At 44.6% G+C, this 26,392-nt stretch overlaps 1 protein-coding gene across 2 annotated transcripts in view; it reads left to right on the forward strand.

Moving 5' to 3' along the window:
• Nucleotides 1–26,392, forward strand: part of SYN3 (synapsin III) — a 467,188-nt gene that overhangs the window by 35,170 nt on the left and 405,626 nt on the right. For both annotated transcript variants that reach the window (XM_025926829.2, XM_086712422.1), the window contains exons 2-3: nt 5,678–6,138; nt 25,202–25,259. In XM_025926829.2, coding sequence (XP_025782614.1) covers nt 5,828–6,138; nt 25,202–25,259 — 369 coding nt within the window. In that variant the 5' untranslated portion in view covers nt 5,678–5,827. The remainder of the gene's footprint in view (nt 1–5,677; nt 6,139–25,201; nt 25,260–26,392) is intronic.

A 26,392-nucleotide genomic window follows, 5' to 3' on the forward strand; every position in this document is an offset into this window, starting at 1 on the left:
TCTTTTAAAATACAATAAGAAAAATACAAAAGAAATTATTAGGAATCAGTTAAATAAAATATGTACAACACTCCTAAGTTGGAAAATACAAAATATTTCTGAGAGAAACTGAAGATTTATTTTATTTATTTACTTATTTTTAAAACTTTTTTTTAATGTTTGCTTATTTTTGAGAGAGACAGAGACAGAGAACAAGCCGGGCAGAGAGAGAGGAAGACACAGAATCCAAAGCAGCCTCCAGGCTATGAGCTATCAGCACAGAGCCCAACGCGGGGCTCGAACTCATGAACGGCAAGATCATGACCTGAGCCAAAGTCAGATGCTTAACCAACTGAGCCACCCAGGTGGCTTTAGTTTCTAAACCGAGAAACTAAAGATTTAATAAGTAGAGTGCTCTACCATGTTCATGAAATGGAAAATTCAAGTGTTAAGATGTCACTTCTACCCAAACTGAGCTGTAGATTCTATACAATCCCAAATCATATCCCAAAACAGACTTTTTCATACAAGTTGATTTTAAAAATGCATATGAACTTAGGACCTAGATTAGCCTACACAATCTTGAGAAAGAAAATCTAAGTTGGAGGACTCATTTTCCATGATTTTAGGTCTTTCTATAAAGCCACAGTTATGAAGACTGTGTACATACAAACAGATCAATGGAGCATAATAAAGAGTCCAGAGATAGACCCATACAGATACAGTTCATTGGTGCCAATAAAGCCACCAAAGCAATTCATTAGGGAACATCTTTTCATAAATAGTGCTGGAAAACTGGATAAATGAACTTTACCTCACACCACTCAAAAAAATCAAGTTTGGGGGCACCTGGGTAGCTCAGTTGGTTAAGCATCTGACTCTTGGTTTCCGTGCAGGTCATGATCTCACAGTTCATGAGTTCCAGCCTGGCATCAGGCTCCAGGCTGACAGCGTGGAGCCTGCTTGAAATTCTTTCTCTCCCTCTCTCTGCCCCTCCCCCACTCACGTGTGCATGCATGCATACTCTTTATCTCTCACTCTCTCTCTCTCTCAAAATAAATTAATTTAAAAAAATCAAGTTTGGAAGGATTATAGACCTAAACAGAAAAACTAAAACTATAAAGTTTCTTTAAGAAATTAAAAGACAATATCTTCATGATCTTGGGGTGGGCAAAATTTTTAAAAGCAGATACAGAAAGGTCTAATCATAAGAAAAATATGGTACTTGGACCTCATGAAAATTTTAAATTTTTGTTTATCAAAACATCTGCAGATATATATAACAGATTTCATATATGTACATATAAATATGTATACTTATATGCGTATATATACATTTTTGTATGTATATGAAAATATTCTTAATAACCAAGCTATGGAAGTATAGTCTTATCCTATGATACAATTTTTTTTCTCATTAGGATGTTATTATTTCAAGTAAACAACAAACACTTTTTGTAAGAGTTATTTATTCTGTCAAACTTCTGTTCATGAAGGAAATGAAATGGCAAACCAAACACTGAGAGAAAATGTTCATAGTATGCATATCTGACAAAGGACTTATATCCAGAATGTATGAAGAACTCCTAGTCAGATAATCCAAATCAATAATAAAAATATAAACAACTCCCATTTTAAAAATGGGCCTAAGACATCACAATCCTGTACTTCAAGCTGTATTACAAAGCTGTGATCATCAAGACAGTATGGTACTGGCACAAGAACAGACATTCAGATCAGTGGAACAAAATAGAGAACCCAGAAATGGACCCACAAACATATGGCCAACTAATCTTTGACAAAGAAGGAAAGAATATTCAATGGAAGAAAGATAGTCTTTTCAGCAAGTGGTGCTGGGAAAACTGGACTGCGACATGTAGAAAAATGAACTGGACCACTTTCTTACACCATACACAAAAATAAACTCAAAATGAATGAAAGACCTAAATGTAAGACAGGAAGCCATCAAAATCCTTGAGGAGAAAGCAGGCAAAAACCTCTTTGACCTCAGCCACAGCAACCTCTTACTCAACACATCTCCGGAGGCAAGGGAAACAAAAGCAAAAATGATCTATTGGGACCTCATCAAAATAAAAAGCTTCTGACAGCAAAGGATACAATCAGCAAAACTAAAAGGCAACCAACAGAATGGGAGAAGATATTTGCAAACGACATGTCAGATAAAGGGTTAGTATCCAAAATCTATAAAGAACTTAAACTCAACACCCAAAAAATCCAGTGAAGAAATGGGTAAAAGACACGAATAGACACTTCTCCAAAGAAGACATCCAGATGGCCAACCGACACATGAAAAAATGCTCACATCACTCATCATCAGGGAAATACAAGTCAAAACCTCAATGAGATACCACCTCCCACCAGTTAGCATGGCTAAAATTAACAGCTCAGGCAATGACAGAGGTTGGCGAGGATGTGGAAAAAGAGGATCTCTTTGGCACTGCTGGTGGGAATGCAAACTGGTGCAGCCACTCTGGAAAACAGTATGGAGGTTCTTCCAAAAATAAAAATAGGACTACCCAACAACCCAGTAATTGCACTACTAGGTATTTATCCAAGGGATACAGGTATGCTGTTTCGAAGGGGCGCATGCACCCCAATGTTTATAGCAGCACTGTCAACAATAGCCAAAGTATGGAAAGAGCCCAAATGTCCATTGATGGATGAATGGATAAAGAAGATGTGGTGTGTATATATATATACACACACACACACACACACACACACACACACACACACACAATGGAGTATTACTCAGTAATCAAAAAGAATAAAATCTTGCCATTTGCAACTACATGGATGGAACTAGAGTGTATTATGCCAAGTAAAATTAGCAAAAGACAAATATCATATGACTTCACTCATTTGAGGACTTTAAGATACAAAACAGATGAACATAGGGGAAGGGAAGCAAAAATAATATAAAAACAGGGGGACAAAAATAGAAGAGCCTCTTAAATATGGAGAACAAACAGAGGGGTACTGGAGGGGTTTTGGGAGGTGGGATGGGCTAAATGGGTAACGGGCATTAAGAAATCTCCTGAAATCATTGCTGCACTATATGCTAACTTGGATGTAAGTTAAAAAAATAAATTAAATAAAATTTTTTTAAAAAATGGGCCAAAGACCTGAACAGATGCTTCATGAAAGAAGATATATTGATGATAAGTAAACCCATGGAAGTTGCTCAACCTCATCAGGTATCAGAGAAAATAAATTAAAAACACAATTAGACACTATTTTACACCCTCTGGAATTGATGAGGGAAACAAAGGCAAGAGAAATGTAGCTCAAATTAAATCTCACAGCTGGCAACCCACTGACAGACACCTGAAACATGCAGAATGTGACATTCCTCAAGTGATTCATGGCTGCCTTACTTCCTTAATATTTTTGTTTTATTAAAGACTAAAAGCAAGTGTATCTTAATAGCAGCTAGCCCCTCAAAATCCTGCAAGCCTTGCTTTGAAATTCCTTAGAAACTTAAGATATCCCTCACCCCCCACTAACTTAAAAGTATATAATCAGTCACTCCTTACAAGCCCAGTGCAGCTCTTTCTGCCCATGGGTCCTGTCCCCGTGCTTTAATAAAATCATCTTTTGCAACAAAGACGTCTCAAGGATTCTTTTTTAGCCATTTGCTCAAGAACGATCAGAATGGCTAAGATTAAAGACTGACAATGAAATGTTGATAAGGGTGTAAAGCAATTGGAACTTTCAAATAAAATGTGAAAACAGCATAACCACTGTGAGAAACTTTATGACAGTTTCTTGTAAAGGGAAACATGTTTCTACGCTATGATCCAACAAATTCACTTCTAGATATTTTCCCGAAGAAAAATCTCCCTCTCACTCTCTTTCCCTCTCACTCTTTCTTTTTCCACAAAGACACTTAAATAAAAAATCCTTACAACAATTCTTTTCATAATACCCCCAAATTGGAAACATTTCAAATGTCTATCAAAAGGAGAGGGTATAAAAATTTGTCATTTATTCATCCAGTGGAATGAAAAACAGAATGACTCTTGATACATACAGTCTAGATAAGTCTCAAAACCACTGTGTTGAGGGCAGGAAGCCGTTCACAAAAGAATCATACATATGATTTATATGAAGTTCAAGATTAATATATGGTGACAGACATCAGCAGTGCATTTGCCTATGGGGATGTGTGGATTAACTGGAAAGGGGCACAAGACAACTTTCTGAGATGACATAAGTATAATAAATCTTGTACCAGTGTATTCATTTATCATAACTCAAAGAATTGTACACTTGAGGACTGTGCATCTCAGTTGAAGTACATTTTACTTCAATAAAAATATAAAATCTCAGAAAAATATGAGGGGTCTAACTGCATCATTTGAATGATCATTTTTCTCAGTGGGATATTTCAATCTCCAATGAATATTCTGCTGTTGTTTTTTTTTAAACTTATTTTCTTCTGTTCAGAAAAGCTGTACATATGTGTATTAGTCTGCTTGGGTTACCATAATAAAATACCACAGACTGTGTGACTTAAACAACAAATTTATTTTCTCACAATTCTGGAGGCTGAAAGTCTGAGATCATGGTGCTACCATGGCTGGTTTCTGGTGAGGGCGTCTTCCTGGCCTGCAGACAGCTTCCTTCTCTCTGTGTCCTCGCCTGGCGGAGTGAGAGCAAGCTCTCTAGTGTGTTGTCTTATAAAGCCACTAATCTCATCATGAGGGCCCCACCCCCATGACCTCATCTAATGTTAATTTTTTTTAATGTTTATTTATTTTTAAGAGAGACAAAGTGCAAGCAGGGGAGGGGCAGAGAGAGAGGGAGATAGAGTGTGACCAGGGAAGGGCAGAGAGAGTGAGACACAGAATCAGAAGCAGGCTCCAGGCTCTGGGGTGTCAGCACAGAGCCTAACACAGGGCTCAAAGCCAAGAACTGTGAGACCATGACCTGAACCAACATCAGACACTCAACCTACTGGACCACCCAGGCGCCCCCTCATCCAACTTTACCTCCTTAAGTTCACCATCTTCAATTAACAGCACATTGGGGGTTAGGGCTTCAACATATGAAAACTGGGGGACGCAGTTCAGTCCACAGCAATATATATTCTAGAAAGTCTTGAAAAGATAGGTAAGTGGAAAAGAATAAAAAAGCCATGTAATTACATTACCCCAATATAATTGTGGTTAACATTCCAATGTATTTTCTATTCACAGTTATGTCATTTCATCTTTTATGTGGTTGTAGTCATTCTGTTCCTATAAACTTGTAGCATGATCTTTCAAAGTACAACATGAAATTTTTTCTGTGGTACTAAAAGCTCTTTTTATGTTCCCTCTTTTAATAGCCACAAAAATTTTCACTGAGTGTGCTGTAGCTTATTTATTCATTATTTTGTGACTGAAGATTAAAGTTCCTTCCAATATTTTGCTAGTGTAAATAATGCTATGAAAAATATGTTTGTGCAGAAGGCTTTTTCTGTAACTGAGATTCCTTTCTTGGGGGAGAATTCCAGAAAATGGAAATTGTAGGTTAAAAGGTTATGCTCTGATTACATGTTGCCAAATTCTTTTCCAAAAAGATGTCCCACTTTATACTGCCCCCAGCAGTGGGGCAGGAAGGTGCCATATCTGTTTGCTCTTACAGGGCAGAGGTCATTTCCACTAATGTGTGTGTTGGCCTGTTTCCACAGGTTAGCAAAGACAGCTGAAGCCTACTTGGGCAGGATTCCCCTGGCTCTTCCGGCTTAAGACCCTACCATCTCCTATCCCTGGCCGCCTGTGTTCTGGGCCTCACCTAGACAAGTCTGTGTGGGAACAAGCCACCTCTTCCATCTGTAGCCATGAATTTCCTCCGGCGGCGCCTCTCTGACAGCAGCTTCGTGGCCAACCTGCCTAATGGCTACATGACAGACCTGCAGCGCCCAGACAGCTCTACCAGCTCCCCTGCATCCCCAGCCATGGAGAGGAGGCACCCCCAGCCCCTGGCAGCCTCCTTCTCCTCTCCAGGATCCAGCCTCTTCAGCTCCTTCTCGAGTGCCATGAAGCAGACCTCAGCAGCCCCCTCAGGGCTGATGGAGCCTCCGGGTCCCTCTGCTCCCGTTGTTCAAAGGCCCAGGATCTTATTGGTGATTGATGATGCCCACACAGATTGGTAAGCCAGAATCTGCCTAGGGGCAAGAGAGGTGATGGGGGCTTATCTCACTCCTGGGGGAGGGAAGAGAGGGGAAAGCTGAGAGGTTTGATCAGAGTATCAGAGACTGGCCAGAGGGCAGGAAACTACATTTACTATGTGGCTACTGCGTGCCAGGCACCATGGCACCTGTTTCGTGCTTTACGTTTACAATCCCAATCCCTTGCCAGCAAATCCAAAAATCCAAAAAGCTCTGAAAACTGGAAAATATTTTATAATCCATGTGGCAGCAAAGCCTGATCTGAGGGAAAGTGAGACTCTAACAGTCTTCGTTATACCATTCACTGTGTGTGACCGTAAATGATTTATGGCAATCTTGATTTACATCTTTTTTTAAAAAAAAAATTTTAAATGTTTATTTGTTTTTGAGAGACAGAGACAGTGTGAGCAGGAGAGGGGCAAGGAGAGAGGGAGACATAGGATCTGAAGCAGTCTCAAGTCTTTGAGCAGTCAGCACAGAGCCCGATGCGGGGATTGACCCCAGGAACTGGAAGATCATGACCTGAGCCAAAGTTGGATGCTTAACCAACTGAGCCACCCAGGCGCCCCCTTGATTTACATGTTAATACATTTGCAATGGGGTACTGCTCAGAGCTCACTAGAAGTGTTATATAATATATGGTATACATCCCATATTACCTTCCTAAGAATGGAAAACTTTAAAAACCCGAAATAACTCAGGCAAGTTGCTTAGCCTTTCAGCCTCAGCCATCCTCCATCCATTCAGTAAGGTTGTTATGAGGGTAAAAGAAATGAACAGAGACCCACAGTCCTTATCTAACACCCTTGAGACCAGAGTGCCTGAGTTTGTCCAGAACCTGTTCTCTTAACATCAAACATGGGCAGAAATGATATGCCTTCCAGTTTCTTGTTAGGCATGCTGATCCATGGTAAGCTCTCCAGAGTCAGAGAGTGGACATGTCAAGGTCATTGAAACTGTTCTACAAATAGTTACTGAGCACCAGTGGAGTGCAAGTCACAGCCTTAGGTGCTCAGGTAAGTGGTGAGCAGACCTTGCTCACATGGATCTGAAGTTGGAGGATAGGTCTCTACACCAAATATTTGGTGGAGAGCATGCTAAATATTATCAGTCCTAGTTGGGGACATGGAACTTGCAGTCTAGAAAATAATGCCAAGTGTGGAGACCTGGAAGCACTCCATCCAGGGCGGTTCTGACAGTGGACTCATAAATGGTCATGGGGCTGGAGAGCAAGGTTGCATGCGTGTGTCTTCAAAGGCTGCCACGTAGTAGGCACATCATAGGCACCTGGTAAATAGGTCTTAGGTGAATAAGTTAATGCATTCAGTTCACCGAGCATGTCACAGGCTCTGTTATTCTAACATGCATGTGCACACTCACATTCACTTGAGAAGTTAACTCAGGTTGGGAATGACTGACCCTGTACTTTGGAATGGGAGATATTTATAGTGTATGATATTCAGTACAGTCAACATGGAAGCATGTTCAGCAGGTGTAGACAGCAGTCTTTACTTTCCTGCTAAAAAGTTAGTTCATCTTAAGCAAGGTGAGATCATGGGCATGGCCTCTGTTTTGATCCAGTCTGCATTATCTTCAGTGTTGCTGCTTGCTTGGAGCCTCTCCTCATGAAGCCTTGTTTATTTGTTTATGCGCTTATGTAAAGCAGCATCTTTAGGTTCTGAATTTAGTGGTTGATTTCTGCAGAGATTTTGCTTCCAGGCACTGCTGCCTGTGCAACCCTGCTGCTTGTCTGCCCACTAATCAAAATGCCTGCATGGCCTTTGCAGTCTTCTTGTTTCTTTTCAGCCCCATACTTGACCTTGGTTTTGACCGTACCGTGCTGACCATGTTTCCTCGGCCTCAGCCAGGGTTTGCCATGATATGGCAATGGTCAGGGGTTATTTAAAAACCTATTTATCAAGAAAGTTACTTTCTGTTTGGAGGGTGAGCTGATAAATGACAGCACCGTACAATGGTGAGGAACACAGACTTCAGAGCTAAGTTGTCTAGGTTCACATCCCATTTGTACCCCATAGTAGCCAAATGACCTTTGCAAGTTACTGTACCTAAATGGGAATAAAATAGTACCTACCTAGTAGAGTTAATGCATGCAATTGGGTTAAAATCTGAGTTAATATAAAAGTGCTTAGTATGTGTCTGGTAGACAGTAGATGCTACTTACGTGTGTGTTGCTATTGCAGACTTTTGTGACCTATGCAACATTAATCATCTTGATGGCAGCCCCTCATAATCATGTTTATTTAATCTCTTCATCCCCAATAATGGGCAGAGTGGATTAGGATTTATCCTGTTGTGCAGTTTTCTATTGGTCACTTGTGCCTGTTAGCTCCTGAGTAATAAGGTTGGGTCTTATTAATTAATCTCTGTCCTCCCGGTGCCCATGCGGTATGTAGCAGTATGGTGTGTGGGCACAGCGAACGAGGCCAAAATGCAATGGCCTCACCCAAGTAACGTTTATTATTTTAAGTCTTTATTTTAATTCCAGTTAGTTAACATACCGTGTTATGTTAGTTTCAGGTGTACAACATAGTGATTCACCAATTCTGTACATCATCCTGTGCATCATGACAAGTGCATTCCTTAATCCCCATCACCTATTTCACCCATCCAAGTAACATTTAAATTTGACTTGGTTTCCATCTCTCTAATCTGAAGACCATGTGTGAATGTGTGAATTTTAGGCTGTGTATGCTGATGGGGGGCATGATTTTGGCCAGAGGAGTGTCTCCCAGTCTGTGTCAATCATGCCTCTTATACCCACACTTTAATTAGGTCTCCAAACAGCAGTATTTCTCTTGCCCTTCAGTGAGTAAAAGGGAGAATGGAGAAACTGAGGCACATTAATTTTCCTGGAAACTGGTTCTGCATCCACTGGAAGTTTGTGTTGGGGACTTCCTGCCTGCGGACACATCAGCTTCTGCAGAACTCCATCCTAGATTCTTCTTCAGCTTCCTAACCTCTCTGAATCTTAATACATTCCCAGCTTTCTCCAGATTGATGCTGGCTGCCTGGGAAATCCCAGTCTGCCCCTGCAGAGTTCCGAAAGATGTTTGTTCCCCGCCACCAGGAGTGGCCAGCAGGTGGCGGGCCAGCCCCACTGTCCCGGGCAGCTTTGGCAGAGTGTGGGCTGCCTGGGTCAGCCCCCACCCGGCCCCTCCTCCATTGTGCAAACTGTCTCCTGAGAGGAAGAAGTTGTTAAAGGGGAGAAGCCAGCTCACAGGGCCCCTTTTTTACCCCCCTTTGAGATGATAATGAAGGGGGAGATAGCCACTGTCTGGACTGAGAGTGAACCCACCAGGAACAATGCTGCTCCCTTTTCTCTGTTCTCAGTCCCACATCCTCTGTCTTCCCATTCTGGGTCTTGGGCCTTCCTGCAGAATCAAGTTTCCTTGTGCTGAGGGAGTTTGCAGGAAGCCCCCACGCTCCCCCTCCTGGCAGAGGCCAGCTTGCAGACTCTCTGAACCAGCCTGGGTCCCCCGAGGACTATCTGTTACCTGCTGAGTGACCCAGGGAGAAGGACTTCTCATCCTCTGAGGAGAAATAGAGGGCCCCAAAGCCACCTTTGCTGGGAAAAACAACTCATGGCTGAACTTTGTAAGATCCTACCACCTTTTGGGATTGGCCATGGAGGTGAGCCCAGCTACAGCAGTGGTGTTTGGGGAACTTTGGGCCAGCCTCCATAAAGCCCAGTTCAGTAACAGGTCTGAACTCAAGTTGGTGCTATCCTCTGGGATGAGGGGAGACCAATCAATCTTGAAGAACCACAAGAACCAAGGGAAAGGAGAAATAAAATAAATGAATCTCAGGCTCAGTATTCTTCAGCCTTATTGCCTGCCCACTCTTTCTCTTGCCTAGAATTTTCCAGCAGCCTCACTGGTCCCAGACCTCTAGTCTTGACCCCCTGGTTACCTTCCATGTTACCATCAAAGGGTCATTTTGTGAAACACAGACCTGATCGGTTTGCTCCCACCGTTCATCCCCTATTATAACCCTCTGTTGCTGCATCATTGTCCTCAAGTTCAGATTCATTCGTCAGCTTGCCTGCCTCCCTCTAGTTCTGTCTCCAGCTCCACTTCCTGCTTTACAAAAAAACAACCTATGGTTCTCAAACACATTTGCCTTAGCACATTCTGCTTCCTGCTACCTGGAATGCCCTTCCCTATCTCATTCACTTGTCCAATTTCCATTCATCCTTAAAAGCCTGCTCAGGTGTCACCTCTTTTGTGAAGTCTTCCCTGACACCCTTGACCCTGCCAACGTTGCTAACAACCACCTCCTTTATATAATGTAAAGTGTATTTCATGGTGCTATAGTAATTTCACACTGTATGATCATTGGCTAGCAGGTGGCTGTCTCTTGTGCCAGAACAAGGCCTGTGTCTTGTTCTTCCTTATATCCTTGGTGCTTAACACACAGTAAATGTTCAATTAGCATACCATTGCCCCCACTCCAGTCCAATGAGGATAACTTTTAATGAGCATAACGGGGCCTGAAAGTCACCTTACCTTAGGACTCAGCAGTATAATACATGCAGTCGAGGGGTGTCTGTTTTTACTCACCTATGTGTAAAATCTTGGCTCTTTATTTTCCAGTATGTGAGGATAACTGTAAGGCTGCTATTTGAGATTGTCTAAAAAAAAGTTGGCACAAAGTTTTATTATTGCCCACAGAATATACCAGAATTCCAGGTTTGATTTCAAAATCAAAACATTGAGTGTGACCAAAAAAAGATTGCTCATAATCATGCTTGGATTGAGTGTACCTCCCTGCTCATGGTTTTACCTACAAAATCTCCAGAGGCTGGATGGGGTTGAGGAGCAGGGTGTTGGGGTGAGGGGGATAGAAGCGGCTAAGCCTTTGCCCCCAATCCCTCCCTCCAATGGCCTGTGGAACTCTGGCTCTCCTCCCCTCTTACCTCACCCATGGCCTTGTTCCCAGAATGTCTGCTATTCCATTTCAACAATGATCTATTGTTACCTTCCCTTATATTCTCCACCCTTCCCTGCGTTTCTTTCTTCTTTTATTTGTTGGGGAGGAAATGAAAAGGTATTCTTGATTTGAAACACCCCTCTGCTACTATCCTTCCAGCCTGGAGTGTATCAGGCTACGCTGTCCTACTCAATAATGGTCAGTGGTACCCATCCAAGCACCTTGTGCATTTCTAGATTCACCAAGAAATGTTGTATAATAATTTGTGTCCCTCCTACGACCACCCCATCTGTCCCACTCCCAGGTGGTGTCTTTGTATCCCAACACCTACAACGGGGCAGGTAGTTTGTTAGGAAATGTCTGTTGATTGAATGAGTAACTTTGGAGGTGATGAGTTATTGGTAATGACGGATGAGGATGGTGACAGTGACACTTAAGGAGGGACTTGAGTGACATTCTGAAATCCTCTTTTTCCCCTTTCATACTCAATCCAACAGAAAGTCACAGTGGCCACATGAGAGCATTTACACCATGGAAATTGGCAAATGCTACAAAATAGGGCTTTCAGTTCTCCCCAGAGAGCTGGTTATTAATCATTTGCCAACACAGCTCTGGTCTAATCACTTGCCAACATAGCTCTGGTCGTAGGCACTTCTTGACTGGCCTGGAGGGCAATTGTACAGGTGAGGAAGCAGAACACAGAACACAGGCCCCTGCTCAGGGAACCAAAAACAGGTGGGTGGCTAGGTTGGTACCCTAGGCATTTCTGACGGAGCCACAGCTCCTGCTGACCCCTGCACAGGACTTCAGTGTTTGGCAAGAGATAGATGCTGAAAAGTCTTGGTCAAAAAACGAATGAACACACAGATGAATAAACCATGAGCTCTTTGGGGTTGGGGTCATATCTTCATCATTGTCATGTGGCAAACACTTATGTACTTTGTACCACCAAAAAGGTTTCCATAGATGCTCTAAGTCAGTCCTCCCAACAACTGGATGGAGTACTTTCACTGTTCTCATTTTATATGTAAGGAAAACGGAGGCCCCGAGCCCAAAATCGAAACAGATGTCAGTGGCATCTGGGAATCCAGCTCAGACCATTCTGGACACCCTGTTCTCTCATCATTTTTCCCACCTGAGTACAAGCCCTCCCGTGCTGTGTGTGAGGGCATTGGCCGGCAGAGCCTGCTCAAGAGAGGGTCACACATGCACACACACCCGCACACACCCTGTGTCTGAGAGCAGTGGGAGGAGACAGGGTGGCAGGACTCCATGTAACAGCACTGCAGCCAAGCACAGGATCCCGGTGACCTCACCCTCAGAGGAAAGTGCCCCACCTCAAGCCAGGCGGCCCCACCCTGCTGGAGCCCTGTGGGCAGCTGGAACGAGAAGATGCCAGGAGGAAAGGGGGTTCCTGTAGCCATCCAGACACTCCTGGTCTCAGGTTTGGGAATTGGATCCTTCACAGAAATTGCCTTTGGGCTATTTTCCTCAGTTTCAGGCTCCAACAGGATGTTTTCTGCTCTTTCCCCCTGTGTTTTGATATTAAATATGTGATTTCCTAACACATGTCAGACATGTTTCCTAAGAGAGTTAAAATGGGAAGGAAAGTAAAATGCAGAGAACTCAGGGCTGGCTGGTGGCAGGTTGGGGTTGAAGTCCCAGCTCTGCTGCTTACCAGCTCTTGGCCAAGCCACCTTACCTTTCTGAGCCTCAGTGTCCTCATCTGTAAAGTAGGGACCATAATGCCACCACTGTCACCATACCAGTGAGCTCACAGGAATGTTCCAAGGCTTCAGTGAGAACACGCTGTTCCTCTCCCTTACAGGCGTTTTTCCATGTGTATGGTTTCTTTGCCTGTGCTGTGGTCCTGTGCTAGAGCATAGGCTCCAGGAGGGTGGAGTTTAGGCCTCCTTTGCTTGAACACCGTATCCTCAGAGGCCAGCACAGCACCTGGCACAAGGTAAGATAGGAAACACGAATGATTTAATTAACAAACAAATAGATGCTCTTGCTAAAGGCTGATCTTATTATTAAGGGAGAGTTCAGGATCGAGGATGCCCTCGGGGAGAGTCTTTCTCAGAAAATAGTCAATTGCCCTGGAATTCAGGAAGAGTACCTGACGCCCATGCTTTGCCCAAGCTCCCTCCCCACCCCCCACCCCTCATTGTTCAGCTGGTAACTCTGAGGCTCCAGCCTCCACTTGAGGAGCTGAACTGCTTCCGGCTGCTTTGACTGAAGGCATGAGGACTTCAGGGCATGTTGGCAGGCCCCTCAAAGCCTTGCAGTGGGCCTAATTGGCCCCATGGTGACCAGGACATTCTGCTTCCTACTTTGTCACCTACAGGGGGTATTTGAACGCTGAGCTGCCCCCACCAGCAGTGGCTTTGGGGTAGGGTTGCTGGATTCCACTCAGTTAATACTTGGATAAGCAATCAATTTATCTCCTACAATATTTGGTATAGATTTATACTATCAAATTGTTGGTTGTTTATCCCAAATTCGAATTGAACTGGGTGACCCGTCTTTATCTAGATACCCTACTTATGGAGGATGGCAACGAGAGATAGTTGCCACCATCTGAGCCTGCTAACATGGGCCCAAGTGAGAGGCTGGTCTTTGCACTCTTGCTTCCTGGTCAGAGAACCAAAATAGGCCCCTCAGTTGACCCCATTCTCAGCTTTCCCTGCCTGTGACAAGGACTGAGAGTTGTCAGTCACCAGCAGAGAGGAAATAAAACTAGTAGACAGTCTCAAGGCAGACTGCCCAGGTCTCTTCTCCCTCTCACTTACATGACCTTGGGAGGTCTGACCTCTGAACCTCACATTCCAGCCTGTGAGGCAGAATCATGGTATATCTTTTGTGAAGGGTCCTTGCCAAGATTAGAGATGATGGCACGGGTGGGGCTGGGACAGGGCTTAGCTTGTCATAACAGGCACTGAAATGGTAACTGTATTAACAATTAATTGCAATTACTAATTGCTGATGAATATAATAGTGCTGGAAGCCAGGGGAAGGAAGCCACTTGGCATGCTTCTCAGTTCAGCTGGATATGCTTGAGGGCTGTCTTCCAGAAGGCCTGGAGGAGGGGTGTCTGGATGCTGGTAAGCTGGCAGAACTCTACTGTGAAGATGACAAGATGGAGGCCTGAACTGGTCCCCTCCTCCTAGAGTTGCTCGGGGGTCTCACAACTGAGACACACACCTTTCTGTTGGAGAGACTTGGCTCTGGGAAACAAAATCTTCACATCTGGCCCCACCACTTCCTCTACCCCCAAACCTCTCCTTGAACAAGGCAAGCCTTGGCTGTTTCCTATGGGGAAACACAGGGATGGAAGGGAGAGGAAGAAAGGAAAGGCCTAATGTCACCTTCCTCCTCACTTCATTCACCAATTCACACAGGCCACCCAATAGCACCTAGAGTGGCTCTGGATGTCTGGACTCACCCCTCCCATTCTGGGCACCTGCCCTGCACTCCTGCCCCTCCCCCTTGCTTCCCTGGCCCTGGTGCCTGGGGGAGGGGAGGGGCCTTGGGCATTCCCCAGCAGCCTGCCTAGTCTCCTGGAGACAGGCTCCGTTTTCCCAGGCCCGGCCCCTTTTATCAGGGAGACAATGTACGCACACAGTGAGGGCCTTGTGTGGCACCCAAGCCCCAAGCCCTTTGACTTGAGGAATTTTTCAAGTGCTGACCTCTTTCCGTGAGGTCTTCCTGCTGTCCAATCCTGAGGCCTGGTGCCCCTGCTGCTTCCTACCCAGCTCTTTCAGGGAGAGAGAGAGGGAGGGGGAAAACAGTGAAGAGCTGTCTCTCGCCCTGGTAGAGTCTTCACCCTCTGAAACTGGCTAGAAAATCTGGGGGAAATGTCTTTGAGCAGAAGGGAATGTGGGGAGAAATCTGATAGATGCCGTTTCTTCCAGATTCCTTCCTTCTCTGTTGATGCTATGGGATCATAGTGGAGCCACTTTTCTCTTTGGGCCTCGTTTTTCTCATAAGTCAAATGATGATGGATTAAGATCATGTTCCCCCAAAGACCGTTTCTATCAGAACAACATTCAGATTCCCAGGAACCACCCTACACCTTCTGTGTTAGATAGAGTTCTTTGTTTGCAAGAAAAAGGAGTAGACTTTGGCAGACTTAGGCAAAATGGGGATGTTTTGGATGTGGAGGCTCACAGAATCAAAAGAGAATATGAAGACTCAAGTCTCGGAGAGGCTGGGGCCCAGGGCTCCCCTGGGATCTAGGAGGCTGGGACTTGTGTAGGCAGCCTTCTCTAGAGAAGCCAGCTCGTGTTCCCTCCCAGCCATGTGCCTCTTTGCCAACAAATCCAAACCTTGGGGAAACACAAACCTGGCTGGTTCCACAGCATGTCCTGGGACAGTTCCACCAAGACCACGTGCAAGAGAGCTGCTTGGTTCCATCAGTGCAGATGCAAATGGAGGTGCTATTACTGGAAATTCAGATAGGTGCAGGACAGGCCACACTGCAGAGTGCCCTTAGAACTACTGACTCAGAATATCCAAAGTAGAGCTTGGGAAATTGTTTTTGTTTGTTTGTTTGTTTGTTTTTGTTTTTAATGATGATGAGCCAAACTTAGAAACCATTGAGTTACAAGACTTCTTTCATTACAAGACAAGACCTGGGAACAGTGGGGCCAACTAAGCAGGAGAGGTATTTCAGCTCAATATATAGAATGGAAAGTCATCCAAAGATCAAATGGGCTTCCTAGTGAGGGAATGATCTCCCCATCACTTGCAGGTGTTCGAGCACAACTGGGCTGGCCACTTGGAAGGAAGGAGGCAGAAGAGGCTCCAACTATAAAGAGGTTGGCTTATAAGCCCTCGAAGGAGTCTTGAGCTTAAAGCTTTTTGTTTTTTACTCTATGACTTTATGTCTCAGTCACTTCTCTGACTTTGCCTTGCTTTTCTCTGAAGAATTCAACTGTTTACCTTGTGAGTTTCTCCTCTTCCTCCAAAACGTGGTTTTCTCACCCAGGTCCTCTGAATGACCTTTCATGGAGTCCCTGAGATGCCATGACTTTCTTAGCAATAGCTGTTCCAGTGCTTGAGTCTACAGACTTCACCCCACCTGGTTACAGCCTTGCCCTGGGGGAGGCAGGTCACTGGGCAGATGCCAGCCTCATTACAGAACGTCTCTTCTCCTGGGGCCTGTGGAAGCCTGCCTAGGACATGTTTCCTTGGCAGGAGGGAGGCTATCTGTGATGGCAAGAGAGCAGATGGTGCTTTGTGTCCATTTTCCTGACCACTCATCCTGGATCTTCAGGAAGGGTAAGGGTGTGGGTTTCCTGAAAATTTGCACTGAGTTGATTGCCATCTTCAGAATGGAATTAGTTAAATTAGGGGTTGCCTGTGCAGCTGCTCACAGGAGACAAGATGGTCTGTGAGTGAAGGGGCAGGTGGCAGGAAAAGGCACAGGCATAGAGAAATATTTCCCTGCTGTAAGGAAAACAACAGCACATGATTTATGACAAATGGTGTCTGCCACTTGGTTTCAGCTTCAACAAAATGACAGAACCATGGGGACTGTGTTGGGTGTAAGAACTGATGTCCCCTCTGAAGGCAGCAGCTTCAGTTCACTCACCTAGTTGTCACCATGCAGGAATAAGGGCCTGGTGTTGCTAAGTCATTGATTTTCCAAGGACAGCCAGAAATCTGAATTTTTTATATGAATTTTCTATTGTAAGTAGTCAATTTAAGTCCAAAAATAAGACTGTGGACCTCATGAAGTTTACCAGTTGGCAACTTCTGATAAAGAAGACAGGAGTCAGGATAAATATGTATTCTAGTTCCTCTTCTGGGTCTGTTTCCCAGATAGACTGTATATACTACAATGGCAGGAGGGCTGTTTTGTTTAGTGCAATACTTCGGGTCTAGCGCAGTGCTGGGCACATAGGGGACCTTGGGTAGATGGGTGGATGGATAGAAGCATGCATGCATGAGTAAGTGATTGGATGGATGGATGGATGGATGGATGGATGGATGGATGGATGGGTGGATGGGTGGGTGGATGGGTGGATGGATGGGAAGGAAGGAAGGAAGGAAGGAAGGAAGGAAGGAAGGAAGGAAGGAAGGAAGGGTAAATAAATGGATGGATGGGAGTGAAGGAGGGAAGAATGGATGAAAAATAACTTCTCTCAGCCTTTTCCTTCTGTGCCCTGCCCTTCACACCTTGAAAGGCCTCATATCTTGTATGAGCATGCATGCTTCTATCCATCCACCCATCTATCCAAGGTCCCCTATGTGCCCAGCACTGCGCTAGACCATAGTATTGCACTAAACAAAACAGCCCTCCTGCCATTATGGTACATACAGTCTAGCTGGGAAACAGACCCAGAAGAGCTAGAATACATATTTATCCTGATTCCTATCTTCTTTATCAGAAGTTGCCAACTGGTAAACTTCATGAAGTCCACAGTCTTATTTTTGGACTTAAATTTTTCTATTTGTTTTAGAGAGGAAGAGAGTGTGCATATGGGGGAGAGAGGCAGAGGGAGAGAGAGAATCTCTCCATCCCACAACCTGGGGCTCCATCCCATGTGGGGCTCCAGGATCATGGGATCATGACCTGAGCTGAAATCAAGAGTTGGACTCTTTTTTTTTTTTTTTTTTTTTTTTTTTTAACCTTTATTTATTTTTGAGACAGAGAGAGACAGAGCATGAATGGGGGAGGGTCAGAGAGAGGGAGACACAGAATCGGAAACAGGCTCCAGGCTCTGAGCCATCAGCCCAGAGCCCAACGCGGGGCTCGAACTCACGGACCGCGAGATTGTGACCTGGCTGAAGTCGGATGCTTAACCGACTGCGCCACCCAGGCGCCCCAAGAGTTGGACTCTTAACCAACTGAACCACCCAGGCACCGCTGCCCCCTAGCCCCCAGCTCCCCCTTTCTAAATCAAACACTCAATATTCTCATGGTCCCCTTCTCATCCTCCTTATACCATCTTTTCTTATACCCTTTTCTGGAATGATCAGATATTAGTCACTTGTACCTTGGTATGAATTATTTTTCAGTGTATTACCTTTCCATGGGCATTTCCCCAGCTTGGGCTCTTAGCAGATGCTCATTAAATGTTTGCAGGGGATGGGGGTGGGGAATGGCTTAGCCTTCTAAATGTTAACTAATTCTCTTTGTGTAATAAAGATTGTGGACTTTCAAATATCTGTAGGAATGAAGGTGACACAGTGTAGGGTCTTTGGCAAGGAGAGGGGTAAGGACTGAGATGACATTCTAGCCCGATTTCTGCAGTCATGGTAAGTGGGTGGCTGATGACTTTGTGTACCCTAAAGGCCTATACTGGGGAGGAAGAGGAGATTCCAGGGAGAAGTCCAGGCAGGTTTCCATTAGGCTAGACATGAAGCAGGAGTTTCATTTAGAGCAAGGAAGATACTGCCATCTTCCTCCTCCTCTTGGAGAGAGAAAATGACATGTCACTTCCCCAGGGACACACCCAACTGACTTCAGCCCTCTTCCCATCCTGGTGAAGGTCAGGAGAGAAAGAGAGGGACATTAAACATCTGCCATGTGTCAGGATATCATTCATGGGCACTTACAAATGAAACTGGGGCTTGGGAAGGTCGATGTCTGTCTGAGGCAGTACAAGGAAATAAATAGAGCTAGACAGGACCTGGATCTGTCTCCAGTGCTAGCAGTGCCCATCTACCTCTTTACCTGGAGAGGTGAAGTTCCACCCTCGCAGCCCACCAGGGAGTAGCACACTTGCTAGCACGTTTTTGGCAGGTTCCCAGAGTCCTTCAAATCTGCATCCTTATGCTAACCTGTGGGTAGATCTTCCTATCCCTGTTCTACAGATGAGAAGGTAACGGCTTGTCCAAAATCGTGTAGCAGGTACCCCAGCTGCCAACTCAAATCTAGGTCTTCTGTACCATGCCTGCTACTCATTTTTCCTGCACATTTAGGACATGCCCCAGGAAGATTTGTCCCCTCCCTGAGTACCCCCAGCATCTGCCCAACTCATTTGCTCTTGTCTGTGCCTTTCACACATACACACACATCCAGAGCCTCTCACAGTCATCTTTGTAGCCTTTGGCCTTGGCAAAGAATAGGCTCCAAATACTGGATTGGTTAATGGATGACCTGGGCCACTTTACCAAGGAAGTGGCTCCTGACCCTTAGACTAGGTTGGGTGTCCCTTCTGTGGGCTGACCTGGATCTTTGGGCTGGTGCCCTGTGTGGTCATTGTCCATTTATGAGTCTCTCCCTCCTGTTAGGTAGTAAGCTCCCTGAGGCCAAGGACTATGTTTTCTTCATACTTACTTCCTTGGAGCCTATAGGCTCTGGCCCATAGTAGTTGATCAATAAATATGTGTTAAGTGTCTTTTGAAGAAGGCTTTCCTGACCAACCTGAGTCAGATCTCCCCTGCTCTTCACATCTTATCATCCATTGTGCATTTTATTCATACCATTTGTGCATTTGTGCATTTTATTCTTACCACTACTTTTTCACCTAGTTAGTTTTCTGACTTTTCTGGGAGCATGTGAGCTCCACAAGAGCTGGCACTTGTGGAGCAACCTTTCCCCTTATGCCTAATAGGGTGCCTGGTCTATATGAGGCCCAGCAAATGGTGGTTAAATAAGGGAGTGAATAGTGACCAGACCTACTCATGAAAATCTCCTTTTCTATTGCTGTCAGAAGCCAATGAGGGGCCATTTGTCATATCCAGTGACTTGGGGCTCTAGTTTCTTACCTCTAGAGATCCCTGTATGGGTGCAAGGGGCCTTGTCATCCTCAGAGGATCCCTCCCCTCCCTAACTCACTGGAGTTCCCTAATTGCAAGGTGGTATGGAGAGGCTGCCCCACCATTGGAGGGTTCCCGCTGGCCGTGGGAAGGGGCCAGGCAGGTTAGTTATTTTTTTCAAGTAAGTAATGGAGCCAGAATGGATCTCTGAATTGGACCTCTGTATTCAAAGGTCCTGCTTTTGCCACACCTCCATCCAACCGGCATGCCATGTGATTCTCATCTTGCTGACTGGGAAAGCCCTGAGCCTGTCTACCTTCAATGATTTCCTGCATGATCCATAGCCCATCTCCCCCTGCTTAAGTCCAGGCCACAAATAAGCAACCAATATGTTGCATCAGAAACATGAGACTCTCCTGGGCCAGATCCCTGCATCCCTGCCCTCCCTCCCTCCCCCTACAGGGGGGACCTGTGGGAAGAGGGCTGTGCCTGAGACAGAACATTCCTGACCCCTCCTTCCTGGGAAGGACATAGCCAAGGCCCAGCCACATTGACTCTACATCCCAGACACATTTATTAGGAGGGTGTCGCTTGGACACAGGTGGATCCTGTTTGTGCTAATTCTCCTCTTCCTTCTGCCCCTGCTGTCGCCATGAAAGAACTGAGTACCCGCTCCTCATAAATCTCATTCACACACCACATCCCGCCTCCCCAAACTTGGGATTTCCCACCCCAGGCAGCGCTGGTTTTATAATATTCTCCTTCCTGGTGCCTCTGATGTGGCAGTAAAATATGAGACCACCCACAGAGAAGGAAGCTTCCTGGAATCAAGAGTTTCCCCCACCCTCTTCCCAAGGCCAAGGCCTTGAGTGATTGGCTGGGATATTCAGGAGCTCATTATAAGAATAAACATATTGGGGCATTAGGAAGAAGTCTGCATTAGGGAGACAGCCTTCGGGCACAGTGAGGCGTCCGTTTTGCCTGAGGTCAAACAGCCACGCAGTTACAAAGGCAGCAATCCCAGCCCCCAAGGCATCTAGAATTCCAGACCATCCCTACCCTTCCCTCTGCCAGACAGAACTGTTCAGAGGCAGCTCAAGCCTGAATGAGCCCCCGGCAAGGAGGCAGCAGTCTGTGTGGCCTGTCAGGAGACAGACTTCTGACTCCCAGCCAGGCAGGGGGATGGACTGCCTGACCCTCAGCTTCAGCCCAAGTCTGTCTGCCAGGCTCTGCAGTAAACATTCCAGAGATGGGCAAAACAAGTGTTTTTCCTGGGAAGGTGAGGCCTTGTGAAGGCTAGAGCTGCTTGGGTGGTATTCATATGGTATAAAGTGCTCTGGGTTCTGGTTAGAATCGAGTTGAGGGCTTCCAGTCATTCAGGTTGGACACTGTACAACGACCCCACACTGTAATCAGTGCAGATTTGTAAGTGTATTACAACAGTGTGCCAGTAGATGACAGTAAAGTGTCTTGAGGACAGGATACGTTATGGCTTATCCTTGGAAGACTGTTCATTTACCCAGTTAGCAAACATTCGTTACACATGTGCCTTGTGCCCTGGCACTCTGTGCCAGACACCGAATTCATTGAGCACTGACACAGTATCAGGTTTCCAGGAGCTCATAGACTAGGTGTATTGGGGCAGGGTACAGACAAACACTGTGCCATTACAACATGGACTGATACATCCTGTAAAGTACAGGATGCTGTGGGAACCCCAAGGAGGAACACCTAACCCAGCCTCATTAGGGGGGCACTTTCAAGGAAAACTTGATAAAGGAGGTGAGTGAGGATCTTGGAGGCAGCCAGGCAGAGAAGAGCAAGAAGCCATCCTAAGCAGAGAGAACAGTGGGTGCAAAGGCTCAGTGGTGTAAATTGTGGGACATGGCTAGGGAGTTGCAGGAAGTTGAGTGTGTCCGTGAGATGGATGGAAAACTGGAGGAGAAATGGCCAATGTCAGCAGGGTCCTGCTGAATCCCGAAAATCTTGAAGCACAAGATCTAACTCACTGGTGCCACTTAAAGTTTTTATGTATCTTTGAACAGGGACTTCTCCATCTGGAATGTGTGGGGACTGATCCCTGCCCTACCTAGTAGGGTCTAATAGGAGGAGGGATATGAAGGTACTAGTAGGCCTTATATACCAACAGTGTCTATTTATTATTATTATCATCACCCATCGCTCATTGCACTGATGGAACAGATCAAAAGGAGGTGAATCACATTTCTGTTTTGTAACCTCCATGAGGGTACAGAGAAAACACTCAATATTTCTTTGTTGTTGTTGATTCTATTTTAGGCCCTGGGCTGTATACATTGGAGCTTACTATGTGCAGGAACTGTTCTCAGTGCTTTATACATCTTGTCTCAGTTAATCTTTACAACAACACTGTGAGATAGTTACTAACCCTACTTCCCAAATGTGGAAACTCAGGCACATGGAGGTTGAGTAGACTTACCCAAGGTTTCACAGTGAGTGAGTGGTAGAGCTGAGAGTCCATCCATGTGGTTGCCCTGAGTCTACTACTCTACTTGTTGCATAGAGGATGAGGTGAATTGATCACTACAGGCTTGGCTGTAGATGTTATCACCGCTTGACAAATGAGAAGACCATGTCCTAGAGGGGTTAAGTACCTTGGCTTAGAACATGTGGTGAGTGAGTTGTATGGCTCAGACTTTGCCCAAACCATGCTTTTTCCAGTGTACCAGTGATTGTTCTCATTAGTTACTATTATGAGGTCCCAGGCCCACCTAGTACATCTTTTAAACCTAAGCTAGGGGGAACTTTGCCTTGAGCCACACAGCCTTGACTAGCTGTACCCCTTCTGACAGCAAAGGAGGGCCCTGTGCCAGGACCCCACAAATTGCACCCTTATACCATGCAGTGGATACAAAGAACCCTAGAATTCTTTGCCCAAAGGGACCCTGGCCCAATTCCATGCCCTGTGTAGGCCAGTTCCCTGGTCCATCCTTAGAAGGCATGGCCAAGGAAGAATGGTGGATGGGGGAATGAGTGAGGAGATGGAGTGTGGCCTGTGGGCTGAGCTATCCATGAGCCTGCACAAGAAGCCCAGGTGATTCAGGATTGAGAGGAGGGTGGGAGGAGAATCAGGGAAGACTGTAGGAACCAAGAGAAGGCAGTCCCCATGCCGCCTGGCTCTGGGGAGAACTCTAAGAATTCCAAGAAGTTGAAGTTCTGACCCCTCCAGATCATGATGAAGTTGTCTTTGTCAAGGAAGGAAGAGAGGCATGTTTTATTTAAATGTTTGCTAGCTTTGTTTATCAATTGTAAATATTAGACATATGATGCACAGGTGTCCATTTGTTCTCTTGCCCCAGGCCCCCACAGATATGAGAGGTGGACTTATCCCAGTGTCTGAAGTTTGCAGACACTACCTTTAAGGATTCGTGATAAAATTCACAAACTATATGGAAAGGTTCCCTTTGTATGAGCCTCACTGCACATTTTGTCAAACACCATGTCTGGGAGAGATAACAAAACCATCCTTTCAAGTCACAACAACAGCTCCTATACCACTAAAGTTTTGCATGTCTAAGCCTGTCAATCTAGTAAGAAAAAATTATCTTAATATTAGAGCTATCAGTCAGCGATTTGGGCAGTCTTGCAAAGAGGTGAACTCCACTGGCATTGCCTAAGTGTAGATAGAGACTCTTTGGAAGCAAACAGACTGAAGCTTGGTCAGAGAATCTGTAGGAAGGATTCTTTTTTTCACAAATGGAAGGCTGAAAAAATAGATGGTAACATGGATGTTCCAGGAAAAAGAATAGAGGAAACTAAGAAGATTCTTGGATGTACTACTTACAAATTATTGATTAGAACTCAGTCACATGGCCACCCCTAGCTGAATGGAGAGTTGGGATATTCATTCTTGTGTGTGTGTGTGTCTCAATCTGTAAACTCTCTTATTGTGGGGAAGAGGAGAATGGGTATTGGAACAAAAAGCTGTCTCTGCCCCAGAATGGTTTATGGAAATGCTTAACACAGTGCTCGGTTTACAGCAAGTGACTAAGAACTATTAGTTTCTCCATACCAAAAATCCAAAAGAGCAAATGGAAACTTTTATTACTTTTGCCTTGTGTGTGGGAGGACATCTAAACCCAGAGTACCCCAACATTTGCTGCTTTTTTTCAGGGTTGAGCAAAAACATAGATGTGGAATTAGAAGTCCAGGACTCTAGTCCCTCAGGCAAAATATTTCGTTTCTCTGGGTTTCAGTTTTCTTTTTTATAGGATGGAAATAATAATGCCTTCTTCATGGTGGTGGTAAGCATTAAATGAGAAAGGCTATATAGTCTCAAGCCTACAGCACAGTTTCTGGCACAGAGTAAATACTCAACAAGTAGGTTTTTTTTCCCCATCTATCTCCACTCATTTATTCATCCAGCAAATATTAATTGAGCTCCTACTCTGTGTTAAGCACTCTGGTAGGTATTGGGAGTATTTGTGCCTTACTCTAAGTAGTTGTGTTATAGTTTAGTGAGACACAGGCATTAAACACAGTTACCAATTATAACTAACTATAATTGTAATAAGTACTATGAAAGAAGAGTATGAAAAGAAAGTCTATATGAGAAGAGAGAGGAAGGGGACCAAGATTATGGTGCTTACTGAGAAAAATGGGCATTTGGATAGATTTGGGAAATAACTAGAATGTAGAATCAATGGAGATAGGGAGAGAGAAAGGGGTAACAAGAATGATGTCTATGTTTCTGCCTTGAGCAATGGGTAGATGGGATGCTATTTACTGATAATGAGAAGATAGAAGTAGGGATATAGAGGAAAGATGATGGATGGATGGATGGATGGATGGATGGATGGATGGATGGATGGATGGATAAAAGGACAGATGAGGGCTGCTTCATTGGACAGATGGACAAATGGAGGAATGGGTGGATGGATAGATAATTTATGGAGTATGTAGAGTATAACTCAATACAATAATAAAATAATTCTGCATTATTTACTTTTGTAGGATTCTTTATCTCATTTGGTCTTTAAAATAGCCCTTAGAAATAAGTCACACAGATATTATCTTCCTTCTACAGATTATAAAATTGAAACAGGGTTGCCAAGTAGAAACAGAACCTGAGTCTCCAATCTTCCCATCCAGTATTTTTCTCCTCTTCCACATAGTATATACAAATAATTAGAAAATCATAGTATATACAAATAATTAGAAAATACAAATAATTAGAAAATAATTAGAAAAATAATTAGAAAAGTAGTCAAGGTGGGAGGAAAGAGCATGAAGTTACAAATGTGTCTGACATGTGCCCCTGGGGGTAAGGATTTTGAGACAAGGGAGAAAATAATAAAGCAGTCTGCATCCTTACTCAGTAGTTTTCTTCCTCTCTTTAAACAGGGCCAAATACTTTCATGGAAAGAAGGTGAATGGAGAGATTGAAATCCGAGTGGAGCAGGTAGGTTGGAGCTGGGTCTTTCGTGCTGTCGCCCTGATGTTTTCCACAGCAGGAGCCATTCCCAGGAGCAGCCTTGATCCTCATCTTATGTGGCTACCATGAGCCAAGATTACTAGAAAATCCAGGCTTATACCTGGGAATTTTATTACATTTCTTTAGTTTAATGTGTTTTTTTGTTTGTTTGTTTTAGCATCATAACCTTTCTTCAGAGGAAATCTCAAGTAGGAGCCCATTCTACAAACTAGAGACAAGTAGATGTTCTCTGACTAGATGGGCATGGGGAACCCAAAAGTCTGTCTGCTCCAACCTGCTCCACCTTCCCTATTCTCCCCATGGCCCCCAAGGCATCTCCTTGGAACCAGTTGGACTAGGGAACATAGTGGGTTTGAATCCCAGCTCTCTCATTTAATAGATAATGGGCAGGTGACTTACTCGCTCTGTGCCTCAATTTTCTTGTATCATTGTTGTTGGGATTAGATGATTTAAAACCTCAAAAGAGGCTAGAATTATGAATACTGACTCTTGTTGTTACTGTTAATATCAGCATCCAGGCACCTCATTTTATGGGGAAAGAAATACAGACTTGTTGAAGGCTATATAGGAAGTCAGTGGCAGAATTAGGACTAGAACTTGTGATCTCCAGATCTAGGGCTCCTTCCGTTCATTCAGTGAACACTTGTTGGGGGCCTACTAAATGCCATGCATGGTGCTCAGCCTTAGGAGAGCACATCAGAGCATGGGCTCTGGAGCCAGAGTCGAGGTTTGAATCCTGGTGCCACCCCTTGGCTGAGCAGTACTTAAGCTCTTTGCAACTCTGTTTATCTGTACAACTGATTGTTGTACAGCACCAATTTCATTGGTGTAACTCATTGGTGTAATAGCATGAATTTCATAGGGTGACTATGAGGATCAAATGAGTTAGTCTATGAAAAGTACTTGGAACAGCGCCTGGCACATACTGGGTACTTAGTAAATGTTATTCATTTATCATCGTCATAGCATCATCATCATCAAAGACAAATTGTTAATAAGATAGACAAGGTCTCTACTATAAGATGAACTCAGAAAAGTGCAATAAGAAAATAGAGGGGTGTGACATTTTCAGCATTCTTTGAGTTTGGTGTGTTGGAGGA

Source organism: Puma concolor, chromosome B4 (assembly GCF_028749965.1).
Source record: "Puma concolor isolate L17-30 chromosome B4, mPumCon1.1.hap2, whole genome shotgun sequence".
Taxonomy (NCBI): Eukaryota; Metazoa; Chordata; class Mammalia; order Carnivora; family Felidae; genus Puma; species Puma concolor.